This window comes from Erpetoichthys calabaricus, chromosome 7, assembly GCF_900747795.2.
Source record: "Erpetoichthys calabaricus chromosome 7, fErpCal1.3, whole genome shotgun sequence".
Classification (NCBI taxonomy): Eukaryota; Metazoa; Chordata; class Cladistia; order Polypteriformes; family Polypteridae; genus Erpetoichthys; species Erpetoichthys calabaricus.
Genome location: NC_041400.2, coordinates 129,430,958 through 129,452,681, shown reverse-complemented (window position 1 = coordinate 129,452,681; position 21,724 = coordinate 129,430,958). Strand labels below are relative to the sequence as shown.

Sequence of the window (21,724 nt, the reverse complement as noted above, 5' to 3'; positions counted from 1 at the left end):
GGTACTGTACTTCTGCATTTTAAGTACTAATTGGGTTCTTAAAACACCTACGTAACATCACATAACATTCCCATTTCCAGCATTCTCTGAAATTGTACTTTGTAACTACATTAATATTCTTTGTGTGAATTCCTAAAGAAAGAATGGGAGTACAGTGATCCCTCGCTATATCGCGCTTCGCCTTTCGCGGCTTCACTCCATCGCGGATTTTATATGTAAGCATATTTAAATATATATCACGGATTTTTTGCTGGTTCACGGATTTCTGCGGACAATGGGTCTTTTAATTTCTGGTACATGCTTCCTCAGTTGGTTTGCCCAGTTGATCTCATACAAGGGACGCTATTGGCAGATGGCTGAGAAGCTAGATTGCTTACTTTTCTCTCTCTTTTGCGCTGACTTTCTCTGATCCTGACGTATGGGGATTGAGCAGGGGGGCTGTTCGCACACCTAGACGATACGGACGCTCGTCTAAAAATGCTGAAAGATTATCTTCACGTTGCTATCTTTTGTGCAGCTGCTTCCTGAAACGACATGCTTCACGGTGCTTCGCATACTTAAAAGCTCGAAGGGCACGTATTGATTTTTGACTAAAAAACAAACTCTGTCTCTCTCTCCCTGCTCCTGAAGGAGGGGGTGTGAGCTGCCGCCTTCAACAGCTTTGTGCCGCGGTGCTTCGCATACTTAAAAGCCAAACGGCCCTATTGATTTGTTTGCTAGAGATTGTTTTCTCTATGTGACATTCTGTGCTCCTGATACGCACTCCTTTGAAGAGGAAGATATGTTTGCGTTCTTTTAATTGTGAGACAGAACTGTCATCTCTGTCTTGTCATGGAGCACAGTTTAAACTTTTGAAAAAGAGACAAATGTTTGTTTGCAGTGTTTGAATAACGTTCCTGTCTCTCTACAACCTCCTGTGTTTCTGCGCAAATCTGTGACCCAAGCATGACAATATAAAAATAACCATATAAACATATGGTTTCTACTTCGCGGATTTTCTTATTTCGCGGGTGGCTCTGGAACGCAACCCCTGCGATGGAGGAGGGATTACTGTAGTAGAATTTTATGTTTATGGATAATTGGATAATTCAGGGCATACCCCAACAGATAATACATATTGTTAATGATTATTAGAAGTTTATACTTTAAAATGAATTAAATTAATGCGCTTAGTCTTAGAACTACTGAATGATGATAAGAAAACTACTCATTTCAGTTTGCAAACTATCAGATAGAAATAGGCCATTTTATTTTATACATTGGTAATGTGTGCTATTAAGAGAAGACATTTCAATGACTACCAGTAATGCTCATGAAGAAACTTTGTAGGTTTCTTTACAAAAAAAGTTATTCATGGACAGCTGAAAGTAGCATTTTTAAGAGAATATCTACAAAATGTTATATAATTGTCAACAAAAAAAATTGAAGAGGTTTCTACTATAACAGAAGTTTTTTTTTTTTTTTTTTTTTTAAATGTAATGAAAGGAGGAGGTTAGGAGCACACGCTGATATAGGTTGTTGTTCATTAAAATATGTAACTAATTTGAATTCTAGGTAAAAATATTACAATAAAAAGACAAAATTTAAGCATTTTTCTTTTTAAGGCAGTCGACAAGTCGCTCTTCCACACCCACTCGCACATGAACCTTTCCTGGCAGTTAGTACTGCATATAACATAATCAGGTCAAAGCAAGAATAGATAGGAGTCCATGCCTTGTTTAAACACATTATTTTTATTACTGCTGATTTGCAAGAACACCAACAACTCTTCAGTATTCAATATAGCCACAAACTGTTGTGTTAACTTGACTAGGCAATCTGGTTGATGGAAACAATGCTGTACACAAGTGCAGTATATTAGCAGACCTCTGTCAACATCTTGAAATACACTTAAATTGCTGTACCACACGTGTATGTTAATTATTATTCGTAAAAATACTTAAATTAGAAATCAGAAGTCCAGATGGTCAGTTTATTGTATTTTCCTGATCTTGGTATCTTGACATCGCTCCTTTCCATATGTCCAGCGTGCACCACCAGAGTGTTGTGGCTGACTCCCTCTTCATTATGTCCATTAGGTATAAAGTGTGCTCTTTAGTCACCACTTGGGGTCTACAGTCTCCCTTAGGTGCCTTTCTTCCTATATTTCTTATGTCACTGGTGCCTTTTGAGCTGTTCAAATTTGATGACCAATTTTATAATCTTTTCTCCTGTGACTCTTATTTCAGAACAATCTCCAGAATGATGTTTTCTCAATTATGTTGACCTCTTTTGCATGTCACTTTAGATAAAAAATGTCTACAAAGTGAATAAATTTACATGTAATTCAAAGCAACAAGTTTAGTGTGCTTTCATGGCACTGCTTATGATAACCTGTAACTGTTAAATGTTTGAAAATCCGTTAACGGAACACACAACGGCTGTGAAGAAAATGAAATTAGTGTTTAGCTGAAAACATTATGGTTCATTTTTACTCTTCAGCACTTCAGTCTGTCTAAATTTCTGTTCTGTGTTTTTCAGTCCCAGAGTGAAGATCTACGGAATTTGAATTTGTCTGGCCATGTTGGCTTTGATAGTCTTCCAGATCAGCTGGTTAATAAGTCCACAACCCAGGGCTTCTGCTTTAACATTCTTTGTGTGGGTAAGTGTTACTAAGAGACTTGAACTTTTTTTTTCCTCTTTAAAAGCAGAGCTAACATTCTGGGAGGCTGTCATTTGATGCCAGGTGTTTATGTGTATGTGTGGAATGCCTTTTTAAGTTTTCTGTTCAAATGATAAAACTGCAAAGCCTGACTGCAAGTCATTGCTGTACTTTATGTAAGTGACTTGAAATATAAAAGACTTCATAGACTGTTAAGGATCAGTCACATTCAGATCTCATGATGCTGCATAACAGGCATGAAATATGGGTAGTCCTAATCTCTTTCCAAGACCTGGTGCATTTTGTTATAATTTTCTGTTTTGTGAAGTTTTTTTAAATGGCTTGAATATTTTCTTGGTCCAGTCTACAAGTTATTGCTTTTCATTTGTAACCTTGTCTTTAATTTTCATTGAAACATCCTTTGTGTACAATGCAAGCAAGTCCCAAACCATACTTTAAAAAAAGCCCACTAGAGGGTGAAATTTTGTCAAAAACCCAAGCTACACACAAAAAGGGCCTCACAGAATCCTTATAATGTACATCATAAATACCAATACAGTCCCAATACAGTAAGCCACAAAACAAAGTCAGAAACTCCAGATAATCAAGAAGTACAGTAGGCCACAAAGCATAAAACTCACCACTCCATAGTACATTCAAAATTAACTGCCAGGAACTATGGAAGACCCTCCAAATTTACATGATGGAGTGCAGTTCCTGGTGGTGATTGGAAGTGGCTCCGCCTCTTGGGGGACCAACACAAAAGAAAAGGTAGCTTACATACACAGAAAATTTTCAAAAATAAAGAATGATGCACATAACCAACATAAATAAAAATCACGTAGGAACAAAAGAGACAGAAATAATTTGAATCCCAGTCAGCAGAGGATCCCTGGCTGACATATGACATGAATAATGCTCCAATACATTTCCTTTAACTGCCAGAATAAAATGTCTCTTTGCTTAGCCCTCTCCGGGCTGTCTTTTGTCCAACTCAGAAGCCCAAATGCACAATATTATAATTTGGTAAATATTCCATACAGGATTTTACTATATTAACTCTTTAGAATCCTGCTATTAAAAGGCAGTACACTACATACAGCAAAGCAATGTTGGGGTTATTACAGAAAATAACCTTTCCGTTGCACAGTTATGACGTACCTTAGTTATGTAACTCCAAAAAGGATGCTATTTAAAGCATGAAACTAAATCAGGTTAAAATTAACAATATTTTATGATACCTAATTTAAGACAGCTCATTTTACAACCTTACATTAAACAAACTATTAGAACTAGATAAGCATATCATTTTATAACTAACCTAGATGATTATTGGAAGTGTAAGGATACTAATTATAGTTAATGTATAGCTTTTTTTTTTTTTTTTTTTTTTTTTTTTTTTAACTGGATCTACACTTGTAAAACAATTTAACAAAATAATATCTCTTATTTAGTTAATTTCATCAAGAGGCAACCAGCTGACTTCCTGAAGCTCAAACAGACTAAGGCCCTTTTTTTAGAATATACAGATATTTAAATGTGGAATTAGGCGATGAACAAAAACGTATTCACCAACAAGCCATTATAAATTTTTAAGTTAGGATTGTCTACTATAATTAGATTATAACAAAAACTACAAAATAACATTTATGTATCTTTTAATAAAACATAAAATCAGATTCTTTAAATGTACTATCCTTATTAGGACAAACCTAAAATAGACCATGGAAGACATAAATGTGTTTGCAAATCACATAATTAGGAGAATGGCATACATCCCTGTGTAGCTCTGAAATTTAATGCAAATTAAGGTTAAATACACCTATTTTTGTAAAATGATGCGTAGTATTTTTGAAGCTCATACCACATGCACTTCAGAACAGGTCATCCACCTGAAACTAAGCATGTTTAGGCCTGGCCAGTACTTGGATAGGAGACCAACCAGGTGTTTGTGAGGGCAGCAGGGGACACCTACCCTGTGGTGTGAATGTGGATCCCAATGCTCCAGTGCAGAGACAGGGACACTGTGCTGTAAAAATAGTGCAGTCCTTTGGATGAGATATAAACCGAGGTCCTGACTTTAACTTATTTGAAGTTTTTTTTTCAGAAAGAAAGCACAGTGCGATTTGGTCACAATATAAACTTCTCTAGACAGATATGTGGGGTTGGCTTGCAGTGCTGTAACCCGTATACAACTCTCTAGTCCAATTTTATTTTTTCAACCTAATGTTTTTTTAAATGAATTTGATTAAAGTGTTAATTAATTGTGCAAATATGATTACACAGGTAGTGCACAGAGAATAAAGGGAAAAAATTAATAAATGCTGGACAGAAGATACTTAAATATAGCCATAGCCAAAAGTAGGAGAGATCATAAAAAGCACCAAAACTAAAACACTACCTAAATTCATATTCAAAAATCTCTCACTGTAGTTCTTATATCGAAAATTACTAGAAGAGATAAACACACTAGAAACTACCAATAACAATCTCTAATGACAATGAGTATGCTGCACCAACTTTATAAGCCATGTGCCAGTGATGCCATGTGTCATAAATTCCTGGTCATTCCCCCTAGCAACCATACCTTGCATTGTGGCTACAAGACCATAAAATGGCAGAAAGTAAAAACATTGACCTTGTAAAACAAAAGTATAACCATAGCATGATTTAAACCAATGTCTTGATATAGTAATGTATAAAACTAACCATACATGGAGATTTTCTGATGATCCCAAACCCTCAGAATTATCAGATAGCCCTGAAACAAAATTTAATACAGTGTAGCAAAATGTTATTTCTTTCTAAATCATTGCATGTAAATTAGGGCTAAGCCAATGGTGGATGATATCCATCAATGATTGGCTGAGTACAATGGTGGATGATATCCATTGATGATTGGCTGAGCACATCATCAGTGTAAATAAATATCGCTGATTGGCTACAAACATTTGCAGAAATTTCCTCAAAGTGCCAAACTGCAGCTGAAAATTTTTTAATCTGGTGCATGTCACAAGAAGTAGTGTGCTATAGCTGAGGATAGGCAGCCTAATCAGTACATCATGCACAAAGTTTGAATGGGAAGATGCAGGTATGTGCCTCTTTAGTGCTCTCAGACTCGGAATGTCCATGATTCCTCATTCTTTAAGGCGCACTTCTATGTAGCTCTCTGTCCTTAAAATAATTGCTCACTGTGGCTGCACAAGTTGGAGTTCTTTGAGACTTTGGCTGGCTTACCTGCTTTAAAGGGTCCCCTGAAGCCAATCAACTGCATGATGAAATGTCAGCTCATATGGTGGGTGACTGATCCCTAGGCTAATGCAACTTGTCAGCAATGTTTCAATATTTTTCATTCACCGTCTGTTTCCTGACATGCTCATACTGGGCAATGTTGTGTGGCAGTTGGATCTTATCTTTGTGGTATTATATTTTACATAACTTGTTTAGGAAATTGCTGTTGTGGAGATGTTTGTTTGGCCTTGTGGACAGCGCTTGAAGTGGGCCGGTACAAGCGGCGCTCATTGCTTCATGGGGATTCCCCCTCCATTCAATACCATATACTGATATGCACGTGCAATGACCTCCAAATGTGAGCCCTGAACCCTGTTTTGTATTGAGATTTTTTAACTCTTTTGAGGCCCTGCCCAACAGGACGGCACGCTGATGCAAGATTAATGCATCCTTGGGCTGCTTGTCCTTCACTGAGGCAACCGTAGGTTCATAGCACCCCGCAGGTTTGCAGCGACACAGGGGTAATGGCAAGCTCACCACCTCCTCGCACAACATGTCTGTCGCCCAATGGGTGAGGCAGGGAACACTATAGCTTAGCCACTGACCTTGCCCCAGCCCTGCTCATTTGCTGTCTCTGTGTGTTAGTAGGGTGGTAGCTCCCATTGCAATAAATAACCTTGATGTTCCTGATTCAAGTTGAGTAAAGCTGATTTTCCTGGTAGACTTCGCTTTGTCTTTTGGGCGCAAGGCAGCGACTCACGCATCACATGTGGTCTTGCACCAATGGAACCCCAGATGCACATAACATCCCAATAATGGTGGAGCAAGATGAGGATCCTGTCTTTGCACGCCCCAGGGATGTGCTGATTAAGATGAATCCCTCGGACAACCTGGAGTGTTTCCTATTTTGCTTTGAGCTCATGGCAACACTGATGCACTGGACAGTATTTTGGCCCCGTTTTTAACCAGAGAGGTCCTACAGGTCATGTAAAACCTCTTTTCCAAAAGGGTAGATGACTGATTTCCTGAAGCAACAGATCCTCTGCACATCTATGAGTCCGGTGGCCAAGGGGTGCCAGTTTTGTTTGTGGCGCATTGACCCAGGCCGGCCTATACGAGGACAGATTCAAGACCTATTGGACCTGATTCAAACCTGGTTCTGTGGGGACACATTTGAGCGCATTGTGGAGAAGCTTGTTATTGACACAGTCCTGTCAGGGATAGACAAGGACCTTTATGATGAGATGCTCTGGAACAACGTCCAGTCACTGTTATAACTGACCCTTAGTCTCAAGGGCGCCCAAGCCACCTGTAAGCAGAAGGACTATCTGGGCTTGGCCTTGATATCGATCCAACCAGCACAGGCTCCTGGGTTTGCTGACATCACGGGTGGAAGATTCCATCGTAGGAACTCCATAGTGGGGACTAAGTGCAGGTAGTTTTGCTGTGTTCAGCCAGGACATCTGGCTTGGAACTGCCGCCTCCCACCTGCACAAATCATAGACATTGGTCTGTCACAGGTATACGGCTTGCAAGTTTCCCTCAAGATGTTAGTCAAGGAGGAATGGACGGGTTCGCAAGGCACCTTGTAGGGACAGATTTGTCGATCAAGTCATTTCACTCCAAGAGCAGATCTCAAAATTGTCCTGTATTGCCATGGAACATATGCAGCGCTGTAAGGTTTCTGAACTCTTCTGGGACTCCCTCCAACAGGATGACATGCCGAAGAGAGTCCTGAAATGTGATTGCCGCGTCTGTGGAAGACAGTTTATCAGTTGCCGGGGCAATCACAGGCTTCCAACACTGCAATGGCTCACAGCTAAAGCAGATCCAAGTTGATCGCGGTCATGCTATAAGTGGTTGCCGCCGATGGGTGATGCAAGGAACATTATAAATGCAGGGAACAGTATTACTTGGCCACGGCCCTGACCAATTGCTGTGTCTGTGTATAGGAGAATGGTAGATCCCACTACAATAAATAACCGTATTATTCCTGTTTCAAGCTGAATAAAGTTGGTTTTACTAAAGTACAGAGACTCCGCCTCATGTTTTGGAGTGCAAGACAAAGACTCACACATAACAGCGCGAACAGGAGGTGCAAAAACGTAATTATGACAAGAAAAGCAAGCTCCATGAGTTTAAGAAGGGGGATTGGGTCCTGGTATTGATCCCTTTTGACCCACATAAATTTTGGGCAAAGTGGCTCGGCCCAGCAGTAGTAGAAGATAGCATTAGTCCAATGAATTATAAAGTCAGAATTTTGGGTCGGTGGAAGCCCATGCAGGTTTGGCATATTGATCTGTTGAAAGAGTGCCACGACCCGCATGAGGCCGTGTTCACGCAAGCAGTTGTTGTTCTAACTGAAGTTGCTATTGGTGATGATTTGATGGATGCCCAGAAGGTAGAGTTACTGCCACTAATTGGAAGACCTCGATGGACAGAAATCGCGGAACACAACATCATAACTGCACCTGGTGTTACTGTACATGTTCCCCCATATTGCCTGGGAGGCAACAAGTAAGGTGATATACAAGGAGGTGAAACAGATGCTCAAATTGGGGGTTATCTGTGAAAGCAAAAGCGAGTGGCAGAGCCCAATCATTCTGGTCACAAAACCAGATGGCTCAAGTTGATTTTCCTGAAATCCTTAGACTCAGCCTTCTTTTGGGTGCAAGGCTGCGGCTCATGCGTCACATGTATAAATATAACAAATTGAAGGTTCCATTTCAAGCAGTCCTTGCGGGCAAATTGGAATTTAATTGCACTGTGTATACAAGAAAATAAATCTGAAATAAACTGATTGCACTATATAATTAGGTCAGTGCTATACATTTTTTTTAAAAGGCAGTGCCATTTTTCTTCTGTATCCATTTCATTCATTGCAAGCGCAAGATACCAATCAACACTCAGCATTATGTGCCTTTTGCGGTATATCATTTGCCATACTACCTCGTGCCGTATGTTGGCTGGGATTGGCTCTAGCAGACACCCATGACCCTGTAGTTAGGATATAGCAGGTTGCATGGATGGATGGATAAGAAAAGGCAAATTATGCACAATAGCCAAGCCACAACAAAAAAAAAAAGCATGATTTTTTTTTTCTATAATGCGTAACAAGTTGCTATCATTGTTCAGAAGATGGTAGAAAGAAGATGCCATGTTTGGGCAAGTAAAAGTAATTAGTAACTTCTAGTTTCCTGTTGGTAGACATTAATTCAAATCCATTTTATGAGACATATCTTATTTTAGAGTTTTATGTTAATACAGGATCGTGATTTGTAGCAATTTTAAATGAACTTGGAATGAATCACCTTTGAATCATTGTAATAAAATTACCAAATGCCTCTACATGTGCTGAGTTGCAGTCATCTCTTAAGACAACAAAATGAACTCCTGTGTCTTGAGCTCAAATACCCACGCAACATTACCCCACCACCTTGTGTAGACACATATCCCTAAACATCTCCATCTTTCCAACCACGCACCCCCAAACTTGCAATGGTATCGACTATTGTAGATATTTTGAAATGACAATGTGACAGTATAAACTTTTAAGACTTTGCACAGTCCTAATGTAGATTGGTGTGATTAATTTCTTTATCTTCATCTCTCCTAGTCATTCATAGATTATCTCACTCCTACTTTTATGGGACTAGTTTTCACTCCTTGAAATATAATGTTGTAATATTTACCTTTCCATCATAAAATGTGGAGGTGGTATGGAATCTGTTTTCCTATGTCTGAAATCTAATAAGTCGCCTATTAGAATCATATATTTCAGTCATTAATAGTTTTATACAGGTATATTTACAGAAACACTCAAAGTACTGTATAACTGAGAGAACATATCACTTCATATATTTCACACAAACTGCAAACTAGAAATAGATCAGAACTAACCACTGAGACTGACCAATAATAAACAAATTTATCCTGTGATATTCTTTACAAATAAATGTTGCTATTGCAAATGTAATTCATACTTTTGGTTACAATTGGAAAGGATGAAGTAATTTTTAGTCACACCAGTCTTCTAAGTAAAGTAAAGCAAAGGAAGTATAGGAAGTACGTGGAAATCCTATACGTTTGTTGTTTAGACAAGCTTGCCTAAATCCATTGTGCATTTTGAGAGATCTATATGTAGCGCTAGGTGTTGTCAGGACAGGCGTTGAAACAAAAAGTCATATTTGCATATCAGAAAGCCCAGAGGCAGTAGGTAGATATTCAGTAGAAGTAGACCAAGTACAGGACATTAAGGACTACCACAAGAGACTGAATCCACACAAAAGCTTGTATGTGTCCAAATGAGTGAGAGCATATCTATAAAGAATATGTACTAATAAATCCAGTATGGTTCTTAAAGTGATATGTTAGAATGTGGTGGTAAATAGTATAAAAGATCAGTGGTGAGGCTAAGAAGAAGCTTAAAGGGAGACCCAGCATTAATAAGAAGGTGGACATTCAAAATTCATACAAGAACTACTTTGGAGCAATGATGACACTTAAAACGTGTCTGGAAGGATTCAAACAGAATTATGAAGATTCAAATAGAAGAAGCAGGCAGTAGTTGGTCAAAGCAGACTAGTCAAGGGATGGTTTATGTTAAACAGGAGCATCTTTTGCAAGCTTCAGTAGTGCAATGAAAGAGTCCCACTAATGGGACAGGTGGTTAGTCTGTAATGGAAAGAGCAACATCAGAAGCACAGGAATTGAACATAAGTGGACACAGGGTCCAGAGATCAGGAGGTAGATCTGGAACAAAAGAGGTAGTCAGAGATAACAAACATTTATAAAAGGGCCTGGAGGTAGCAAGAGATGGGAGAGAAGCAGGTGGAGCAATCATATGGTTAAGATTGGAAGAAGGTATGCAGTGGTCAGAGAAGTGTGTGAAGTGTGGGTCTTACCATCTAGATATGTAAGTAAATGCAATGTGACAATGTAATATTTTCTGCCGTCTTTCTATCAATATACCTATGACAATATGTATTCAAAGTTGCTGTCCTGTTGATACTCGCAGCTAGCCTCAGATACGGTATATTGCCTTAGGAAGTTGATGTTTTTTTCTTCCCCATTTCCCTGTATCTTAATAAATATGGATGCAGAGGCAGAATTAATTTCTTAGTCTATTGTTATTCCTATACTAAAACAGTTTTTGTAAGATTAATTATTCATGATTACTTTTTTTTTTTTCTTTTTTTATCAGGAACTGATTGATTGTTTCTAGAATATGTAAAAATATCCCTCAAATCAAATGGTAAAACACACTTAAAACAAAATAGTGTATTGCTTTGCTGTAGTAAAGTAAACTAGCTTTTCAAATCAGGATTCACCTGATTTAGCTTCAGGATCACCTCAAAAAATTCAATCTGAAAAATTTCAATCTGGTTTCCAAACTTCTCACAGTACAGAGACAGCCCTGGTCAGAGTCACCAATGACCTCCTGATGGCTGCTGACCAGGGCTCTCCATCACTCTTTATCCTCCTGGACCTCACAGCTGTATTTGATACTGTAGATCAGGGGTCCCCAACCCCCGGTCCACGGCCCACTACCGGGCCGCAGCCGTCTGACAGCCGGGCCGCGAGAGAACTGCCGGCAACGGAGACTCACTCAGACTTTTCAGAAAATCTTGGCAGGCAGGGCTTTGCAGCGACGCAGAGAAAGAAGAGAGACCGAGGTGAGAGAGTATTACAACAAAGTATTTTTATTGTCCCGACAGTTTCCCCATATGACACGAGTCTATAGAAATCGCGTTACTACGAAGTATATTCAGCAGATGCTTTCATTACAACAAAGTGACCTTAAAATGCTTGAACGAATCATCCACAGAGCAGTTAGATCTGTGGTCGCAGCTCAGTTGTGCACATTTGCACAACGATCCCCAAACAGAAACATTGTAAAAAAAAAAAAAAATTTTTTTTTTTTTTTTTTTTTTTGCTGTTTTTGTTTTCTGTGGTTTTCAGTGATACCTTTTGCTTATTGCTTGTCAACATTTGAAAAACATCCATTGGAATTTAACTCATTGTCACCCTCCTACAGAAACGGCAGACACGAAAAAAAGATAGCAGTGTTAATGTTTGTGATGTGCAATCTGTTGGAACTAGGGGGCTCCGCCCCCTGCTCGCTTCGCTCGCCAACCCCTGGTGTTGGGAAATTACAAAGAGCGTGATGTATGAATGAGATATAGCATATTGTGAAGGTGTAGATGACGCAGATAGGAAGCAAACAATAAAGTGTTTGGTACAGTGTAAAGGTTTATTGGAAAATTTCTTTGTAAACAACATTAGTAGTAAAGATGGTGTCTTGTCCTTGAATGAGTTTTCCTTGGCATGGAGCATTTATGACCTTAACTTTAACTTCAGATGAACGTCGAAGTTGTAAGAAGGCCACATAAAGTTGTCCATGTACAAAAAAGGGCTCAGATAGGTAGATGCCAACCTTGTGCATGGTTTTGTCCTTGTGATTTGTTGATGGTCATGACAAAGGCAGGTTTAATGGGGAATTGTTTCCGTTTAAGTGTAAAAGGTAATTCCAGGTCAGAACTTGTAATGTCAATTTTAGGAATTAGAACAGTATTGTTAGCATGTGATCCTGTAAGAACTGTTGCTTGAATAACATTGTGTGTTATGGTGTAGACGACTAAACGTGTACCATTGCATAAACCCTGTTTAGTGTTAAGGTTTCTTAATAGCATGAGTATTGTTCCGTTTTTAAGGCTAAGACTGTGTTGTGGTAATCCGGCTGGGTTAATAGTGTTCAAATATGCTAAGGGGAAATTAAGATGGTCATTGTCGTCATCAGAGTCAACTTTGTCAGAGCTTAGAAAGATGTGTAACTCTCCAGGAAGTAATGCAATGACCTGGTTATTAATGTGATCAACAGTAATATTTTTTGGACATAATATACTTCGTTGTGTTAAAAGGGGCATTTGGTCTAATGAGACCGCTGTTCCAAATATCTCCGTAAGTAAGTCGTCGCAAATGAAGGGTTGAGGAATTGTAATAATATCTGGGTGAAGTCCATCTGTATTGGTGAGTGTACAATGTTCTAGTTGTAATAACCAATTGTTATATTCAGGATCTGGAAATCGCATGTTTTGTACCAAGTGTATCTTTAGAAAGCAATGCCAATTGTTCGCGTAACATTTTTTGTTCCGCGGTTTTAGAAGCACGCCAAGGTGAATTTTTTTTGATGCGGGTTGTTGTTTGTGGTCCCGTTGCTCGAGCCGTCTAGTTTTGTATCCGTGATCGTGAATTGATGACTTGTTTGATCTTTATCGTTAGGAATATGGATAAGTAATAAGTAGGATCGAACTCACTGTTAATATGCGGACTGTTCGTTTCTTCGTATTATCACCAATCAGGTCTCGCGCCTGTATATGTATTGTAGTTCAGTCTCGTGTTGTTTATATGACGTCGTCGCGTATTTTAAGGTGGACTGAATAATAGCTGAGCGCATGGCATGTGGAGCAATAGGTAAGCACTGTCTAAAATCTACTCCTAATAAAAGTACCTTTTCTCCAAAGGGAATATTATTATTCATCAACGCAATGCCAATTGTCCGCGTATTTTAAGGTGGACTGAACAATAGCTGAGCGCATTGTAAGTGGAGTAATAGTTAAGCACTGTCTAAAATCTCCTCCTAATAAAAGTACCTTTCCCGCAAAGGGAATATTATTATTCATCAACGTTTGTAGAAGTTTATCAATGGTGTTGAGTAAGTGACTGGATGCCATTGTACATTCATCTATAATTAATAGTGTGGCAAGACGGATGTCACGTGCATTGTTACTGTGCATTGTCATAGTGGATACCGATGTTTCTGTGATTGGGACCGGTATTTGGAATAAGGAGTGATATGTGTTTTTGGAGCCGAGACATTTTTTCTTCCGCGGTTTCAGAAGCACTTTGTAGGTGCCGACGTGATTTGTGCATATTTGCGTTCTTGATTTGTTTTAGGGTGCACTGTTCCAATGCGATGTAATATTTGTCCACATACGCGAAAGCAGTATGGGTCATTGCCTTTTGGTGACCTGATATTTACTCCGGTAGATGCAAAATCAAATGAACTATTGTAGGATGTAATGCAGTTCATAAAGTTTTTACTTTCAGGTACTTCGTTAGTTAGAAGCTTCTGTAGATATGCAGGATATGAATGTAAAGGAGGCAGTGTAATTTGACTTTTTTGACAACAACGTGTAAATTCATTACTTGTATTGCCATTTGTTTCTTCAGGGAAAGTGAATGACAATGATTGCAAATGACATTCATTAATCCCAATGAATTTTCATGAAAAGTGGACTTATTATTGAACGCGCTGTCCGCTAACTGGCGCAATCGTTAGTGTGGTCGTGGGTGTGAATCGTCCTTTTTGTGTACGTTTCGTGTCCAATGGGCTTTGTGTGCCGCTTGCGGCTTGTTTTTTTTTTTTGTGTGCTGGGGGCTTGTTGCCTGAGTTTTTATTTCTGTTAGTGGAGGGGGTGTTTGTGTGTCGTGGGGCTGAATCGTCCTTTTTGTGTGCGAACCGTTTCGTTTGCTATGTGTGCCTGCGTGTGACTCCTTTGTTTTTGGTGTCCTAGGGGCGCGTGGCCTCATTTCTTATTTCAGTTACTGGAGGGGGGCTTTGGGTGTCGTGGGTCTCAATCCTCTTCTTTGTGTGTGTCCCGTTTCGTGTGCAATGGCTTCGTGCGTTTACGTTGCATTCCATCCGGCCGGTTTCCGTTGCTTTGGGGGCGGGGGGGGTTTGTGGGGCGCCTGCGCAGTACGTCTTTTGTGGCCACGGCCCATGGCCGGATGTCCCTGCGTCCATCCGGTTTAGCATTCTCAGTTAGTAATATGGATGGCAAATGCAAAGCATGTCTTTATTATATGCAAAAAAAGAAGAAAAATCTCAGGTTGCAAACGTATGCGAACTGCTTAATAACTTAAGAATAATAGAAATGTTATGTAAATTGTGTATAAAACTGCCCCCCAAACTGGTCTGTGGAAAAATTTGCATCTAATAAAGTGGTCCTTGCTGTCAAAAAGATTGGGGACCACTGCTGTAGATCATACTATTCTCCTTCATCGTCTTCACTATATAATTGGACTTTCTGGCATTGCTTTGGAGTGGTTCGAGTCCTATCTTACAGATAGGGCTGAGTATGTGACCTTGGGGGGGGGATGCTAAATCTCATACCTGCACTGTCGCTTGTGGGGTCCCACAAGGATCAGTCCTTGGGCTGACCCTTTTTAATATCTATATGCTACCCCTGGGTCACATCATTGGCAAGCATGGAGTTTCATTCCATTGCTATGCCGATGATACGCAGCACTATGTGAGAATGGATTCGAATTCTCTTACACCTCCATCAACTCTTTCCTCTTGCTTGGATGAGATCGGATGCCCAAGAACTTCCTCAAGCTGAACAGCACTAAGACTGAAGCTCTTTTAATTGGCACCCCCATCAACTTCGTTCCTCTGTAAATTGTATTTCCTTTTCTGACCGTACCATTACCCTATCCCCTTCTGTTGCAAATCTGGGTGTCAAGTTAGACTCGCATCTGTCATTTGATACACATGTCCATCACCTTTGTAAAATTGCATTCCTTGGATCTCTGAAACATAGCCAAACTCCGTCCCTACCTCTTCCTCTGTGATGCTGATAACCTGGTTCATGCCTTTGTCTCATCCAGGCTGGATTATTGTAATGCACTCCTTATCGGGATCCCAAGCAAGAGCCTTCAAAAGCTCCAACAAATTCAAAATAGTGCTGCAAGAATCCTGATGAGGGTGCGGAAATATGAACACATTTCACTAATCCTTCGGTCACTTCATTGGCTCCCTAACCATCTCCATATCGAATACAAACTGTTTGTTTACTCACCAGTGTATCCATGGAAATGCTCCACAATATCTTAAGGAACTCCTTATACTAAAATCCACTGCAAGAAACCTCCGTTTTGCAAATACCTACCGCCTTCGTTCCCCCCCCCCCCCCCCCCCCCCCCCTGGTGACCAAATCTTCATACAATGAGAGACCGAGCCTTTGCAGCCGCTGCTCCACTGCTCTGGAATGCCCTACCAGAGAGCCTAAGAACACAGCAGATCGTGGGCTGTTTTAAAAAAACAGCTAAAGACTTTTCTATTTAGGAAAGCTTATTAACAAGAATGCTATAATTATTTTTGTTTTATCTCTGTTTTTATCTTGCCTTGCCTTTGTTTAACTTTTTGTGTTGCACTTTGAGATTTACTGCTAATGTAAAGTGCCCTATAAATAAAATGCATTATTATTATAAATCCAGCATTCATTGTTGTTCCTGCCCACCTGTTTCATACATATACAAATATATTCTAAAGCCTGCTAAATCAAGAACATATTGGGCAAGCGTACATATGCACAAGTTACTTTTTTACACCAGGCTAAAGTAGAATCATCAGTTTACCTAAAACACACATTATTTGTTGATGTAGGCAAAAAGCTGGGGTATCAAAGAAAACGCAGTGACACGCTGTTAAAAATGCAAACTGTGAGACAAGTGCTAACCCCTGAACCAGTGGATTACCAATTTTCATTTACTGTATAAAAATTCACAGCAGTGGAATAAAAACACAGTTGATAATTATGGTTGAGTTAACATTTATTTCAAATTGTAATTGTTTTAATCAATTAAAAAAGCTACCCGATTTGCCATGAGCTCCGCTGAGTCATACAGTATCTCTTTCACATTGTGCCTGAATATGCACCTTTCATCTTTAAAGCTGTGTGTCTTAATAGATCTGTAATTCAATGCTGAAGCCCAGGAGGACAGCTAGTATAGTGCAGTACAGTGACTTCATCTGTTGTAAGCTTATAAGTCCAAGGAATGATACGGAGTAAGGATCTGTTGTAAATCAATAAATTGTTCTTCAGTGCATTTTCTTAATTTTGTACTGTTTATTGATTTATAAAAATAGCTATATCTAACTATTCAGAAGGTTAATAACGCTTGATGAATTTCTATATTGCAATGTAAAATCCAACACAAACTGATATTTTATATATATATATGCAAAATAGTTCTCCAGTTCTCTGTTCCAATAAAGTCAGTATGCTGCAAGCTTCCATTAGATTTTTTTAAGAACTTTCATCCACACATCTTGTCAGCTTCATAACTTTTTTTTATATGTGATGCCTTATTACAAATGTCTGAATAGAGCATTTATTTCTGATTGTGTCTAATTCAGTACTTAATATATGCAAGGTGTAATGTTTGAAGTCTTGAAGGTGAGACCACTTTATATAAATAAGATAATGATAGCTTAATTTTGTAAAGTTTCTCCAAGTTAAAATCTCTTGTCTGTTTTGCTTGCTTTGCAATCAGGCGAAACTGGCGTTGGCAAATCCACTTTAATGGACACATTATTCAACACCAAGTTTGAAGGTGACCCAGCCACACACAATGAACCCGGTGTTCGATTAAAAGCACGAAGCTATGAACTTCAGGAGAGTAATGTACGATTAAAGCTGACCATTGTTGATACTGTTGGGTTTGGCGATCAGATTAACAAAGATGACAGGTAAAGAAATTTGAATAATGTACAATATTTTGTTAACTACAAACACATTTCAATAAACAGTTCATTCTTCTGGAGACATCAGATTCATCTTGAAGTACAACAACCACCAAGTAGATAAAATGTTTTCTTTTCATATTATGTTTGTGCCAATACAATATTTAAACAATTTTAAATGTTTAACAGTTGTCCTTCATTCTTGGGAGAGGGAAGTAAATATTGGACATATTTCAGTGTCGACTTGAAAGACTGTTTTAATCATTTTCATGGTAATGGAATTGAAAGAACCTTATGAGACAGTGTCATGTTTGTACCATAGTAAAACAATTAAGTATTCCTATAAAAGTACATTTTTGATAGCTACTATGTCAAATCTGAACCATTTCACACATGCTATTTTTTATCCCCCCTAGGTCCCAATGCTAAGCTTTAAACCTTTCTTTCTATGATCCTTCAGAAATTATTTAGTTAGAGCTTAACATTCTGCCAAAAACATTGCAACAATTTCTTAAATTTAATACCACTCAACCCTAATATACAACAATAATACAAACTGAAAGATATGACTCCTAGTAAAGCAACATATACAGTACAGAGCTATTTTTCCCCTTAAGTAATAATGGAAAATGGGTGTCCTGAATGTAGTTAGTTTTTCCCCTAAATATAACTTTTCAAACTAAAAATCAAAGGTAATACAGTAAATGAAAATATTTAAAAATAAACAAAAGGAAATTCATTCAAATTATTTATTTTTGTATACTGTAGCACACTTCACCGATTGCAAGTTCAAATCGTTGTCACAAGTTCACAGGTAAAATACAAGTTCAAACTTCACAAATTACTAATTACGATTGCATATATGTAAAGATATTTAACATACAGCAATACAAAGCAATTTCAAACTGATTAACATAAATAAACAAAAACAAAATATGTCCATTAATATTATCATCAGTCTGTTGCCAGTTGAATGAAAACTGATGAAGCAGTTTTTCTTATTTTGGAAAGATGAAGTGTATTTTATTACACAGCCTCCCTTTTTATCATTCACATTCCATCCTTTATATATATATATATATATATATATATATATATATATATATATATATATATATATATATATATATATATATATATATATATATATATATATATAGTATAGTACTGTAATTGATTGATAGTACATTTTGTTTGGATGGGAGAAATTTTAAGTTCAAGTAATCCAGAAGAAAATGTAATCAATTGTGACATTTTGGTCAACTTTCCTAATTCAGTGACGTGTGTCTGAGGGTCTCAAATAATCAGCATTGCATATGTGAAAAAGCATATAGTGGGGCATCACATTGGAGACTGTCTGCATAATAAAATTGGCTTTTGTTAACTATTCTTAACGAGGTACGACATTGTGATGGCAATAAACATGACTGAAAAAGAAGAATCTGATAAATCACATGATATGGCAGCAGTTTTTGAAAATGGATTTCTATTGATTTTTGTCTCTTTGGACCTATGAGTGCAGCAGGATAATTAAATTTGACATTGACAAAAAAAGGAGCAACCATCTCAAACATTGCTATTTTGACTAATTTGAATAATATAATTGCTAGAATTTAACTAAGCTTTCATTTCAAAAATCATCAGTAAACATACAGTATTTTGTAGTTTGTGCCTTACACTACATATGATTTCATAGTGCTCTGAAATACTGAATATAGCCTACATAAACTTCACCATGAAATTAACTATAAGTAAAAGGTATGTTGTAGTATATTAATTAAGATAGTTAGATGTACTGTAAAAATCAATATCTTTATTTTATCTAATGCATTTAACAACAAAAGGAAGTTTACATTTTGCATTACATTAATTTATTTGTTTTAGCATTTTAAGAGATTATTAATAGCTGAGCCTGATTTCTGTCACTTGTAGCTCTCAGGTTATGCTGGACTATGAGAGAATATTGACCAAACTTTCAGAATATTTTAAGAGTTATACTTTTCAGTTAATCTCTGCAGACAATTCACTTTTCCTGATCTGTTGCTGCTATGCTTGGAACAATCTGCTGCCATATATTGTTTAGACAAATTTCTACCCTTGCCAAATGCAAATATTTGCAAGCTTACAGATTTTAAGGATGTTTCTCTGCTAGGATGACACTTTTTCTTTTAAATGCTCCCTAGTTTTCCAGGAAGCATCAAGTGCTTACTCTAACTCATAGCTTTGATTTAGATTATTTCACATAATTATGTTTTTGCCTGGATTTTCTTATTTAGTGAAATGAAAAGCATAAAACCTGAAAAATATATAGTCCAATGTTTTGACTCTTATTTACTCATCAGAACATTGATCTTCTCAATTGCTAAATTAACTAAAGATTTGAAAGTGTCAAAAATCTAACTTTGACTATTTTGCTATTCCAGTTACAAACCAATTGTTGAATACATTGATGCCCAATTTGAAGCATATCTGCAAGAAGAGCTGAAGATAAAACGTTCTCTGTTTAATTATCATGATACACGGATCCATGCTTGTCTGTATTTCATAGCACCTACTGGACATTCTCTAAAGTCCCTTGACCTTGTCACAATGAAAAAACTTGACAGCAAGGTATGAATGTCTTTTATAATTACAGCCAGCCCGGATTTCATTTATTGCAGCACAGTCTACCCTATCTATTCTTTGTTTGTAGGATGAAAATGTGTAGTCTGAAGTTGAGACTTGTTTAATTGTCACTTTAAACAAATGTCAGTCACATAATTTCAGTATAATAGTGGACTGTCAGTCACTTTTGTGACATGAAAACCTCCATACATCTTAGCTCCAGTTTACTAGATAGAGAACCTCTTATGAGACCATGAGCCAGCAAGTCTGTATTTGCATTACTGTGCCAGGAACCCTTCTTGTGGGCATGCTCAAATTGATGCAACAGCAAGTTAAGTCTTGATCAGTCTTGTATTAGACTCCCAGTGAAAAGCAATCCTTTGGTGGCAGTGCGGTCAGTGAACAAGGTAAGTCCCTGCTGAAGCAGATAGTATTGGTATTGATGATGCTTATTTCACAATGAGAACTTTAATTATTTACAGTGTTATATGCTACATATGTGTCAACAGTTACCGTAAAGATGCCTAAAAGGTTATTCTGTTTTGTAATAGTCTGTCTGGAAAATGAAAGGAAAAATAAGCAGTAACTAATGTCACAGCTTTAGAAAAGGACATGCTAAGGGCTTGAAATTATCTTTTTACTTCTAGGACATGATTTATTTATTTATTTATTTATTTATTTATTTATTTGCATCTGTATCAAGATGGTAAGAAAACTTTTTAAATTTACTGTATTTTATTTGTGAGTTTTTCCATGTTAGCATATGCTCTGCAAAGAATTTTTTTTTTCATCAAACTTTTATACAAAGAATGGATAACTTGATCTTTTACTTCTGTTTTTTTTCCTACAGTAACCTCTGTATTTACAGTGCTGTTAAATAATATGCATGTTTAAAAAAAAAAAAAAAAAAATACAAAGTAGAAGTTATATTCGGCATTGCTGCTTTTCTCACCTTTCTAGTTTCAAATGTTAGTCACCATCTTCATCAGTGAACTCTTAAATAAATTTAAACCTTTTGGTCCTGTCCTATTTTGATTTTTTCCCAGTACAGTTAATGTTTCCCCACATTTTAAAAGTGTAATTTGTCAGTTTCACAAATTTGCTTCAGGAATGTTTCTTTACATTTTAGATTTATATAGTTTGTGAATGCTCTTTTAACATTTCACTGCTTGAGCTTAGGGAGGCTAAGTGATTTCCAGGGGGGTTGGTGTAGTTATGACACAATTTTCATTCAGTTAATTTTGAATTTTGTTCGTTGTTTTTGCTTATCTGTTCCCAATGATTTGCTTGTCATAATATTTATGTAATAATTTTTTTTTCTTCTTCCACAACTAAGGCAGTCACAGTAATACAGTGGGCTGCAGTACCACCTCATGAATCCAGTGTTTTGGGTTCAAACCCAGCACCCAGACATTGTCCATTCCCAGAGATATGCAGGTTAACTTGACCGGCAAATCCAAACTGGCTAAGTGTTAAGTATGGATGTGTACATGAGTGAACCCTGCAAAGAAATTGTTCACTTTTCAGGGCTGTTTCTTTCCCTGCTTCCAGTGCCACATGTTAGGCTTCTGACCCTTCTGTAACCCTGAACTGGATTAAGAAGGTCTGAGAGTGTTATTATTCAGCTAGTAAAGTAAAATATATTTTACAAGTTGTTTTCATCATACACACAACAAATTATGTTTATATTGTGATGGGCGGCCGGGACACCCCGAGAA

The 21,724-nt window shown here is 37.7% G+C and overlaps 1 protein-coding gene across 6 annotated transcripts in view; it reads left to right on the top strand.

Moving 5' to 3' along the window:
• LOC114654677 (septin-11) overlaps window positions 1–21,724 on the top strand; it is a 148,927-nt gene that overhangs the window by 86,355 nt on the left and 40,848 nt on the right. For all 6 annotated transcript variants that reach the window (XR_007935396.1, XM_028805371.2, XM_028805370.2 and 3 more), the window contains exons 2-4: window positions 2,521–2,641; window positions 17,213–17,408; window positions 19,826–20,012. Coding sequence is in view for 5 of the 6 variants with exons in the window: in XM_028805371.2 (XP_028661204.1) it covers window positions 2,521–2,641; window positions 17,213–17,408; window positions 19,826–20,012 (504 nt within the window). In the remaining variant the exon portion in view is untranslated. The remainder of the gene's footprint in view (window positions 1–2,520; window positions 2,642–17,212; window positions 17,409–19,825; window positions 20,013–21,724) is intronic.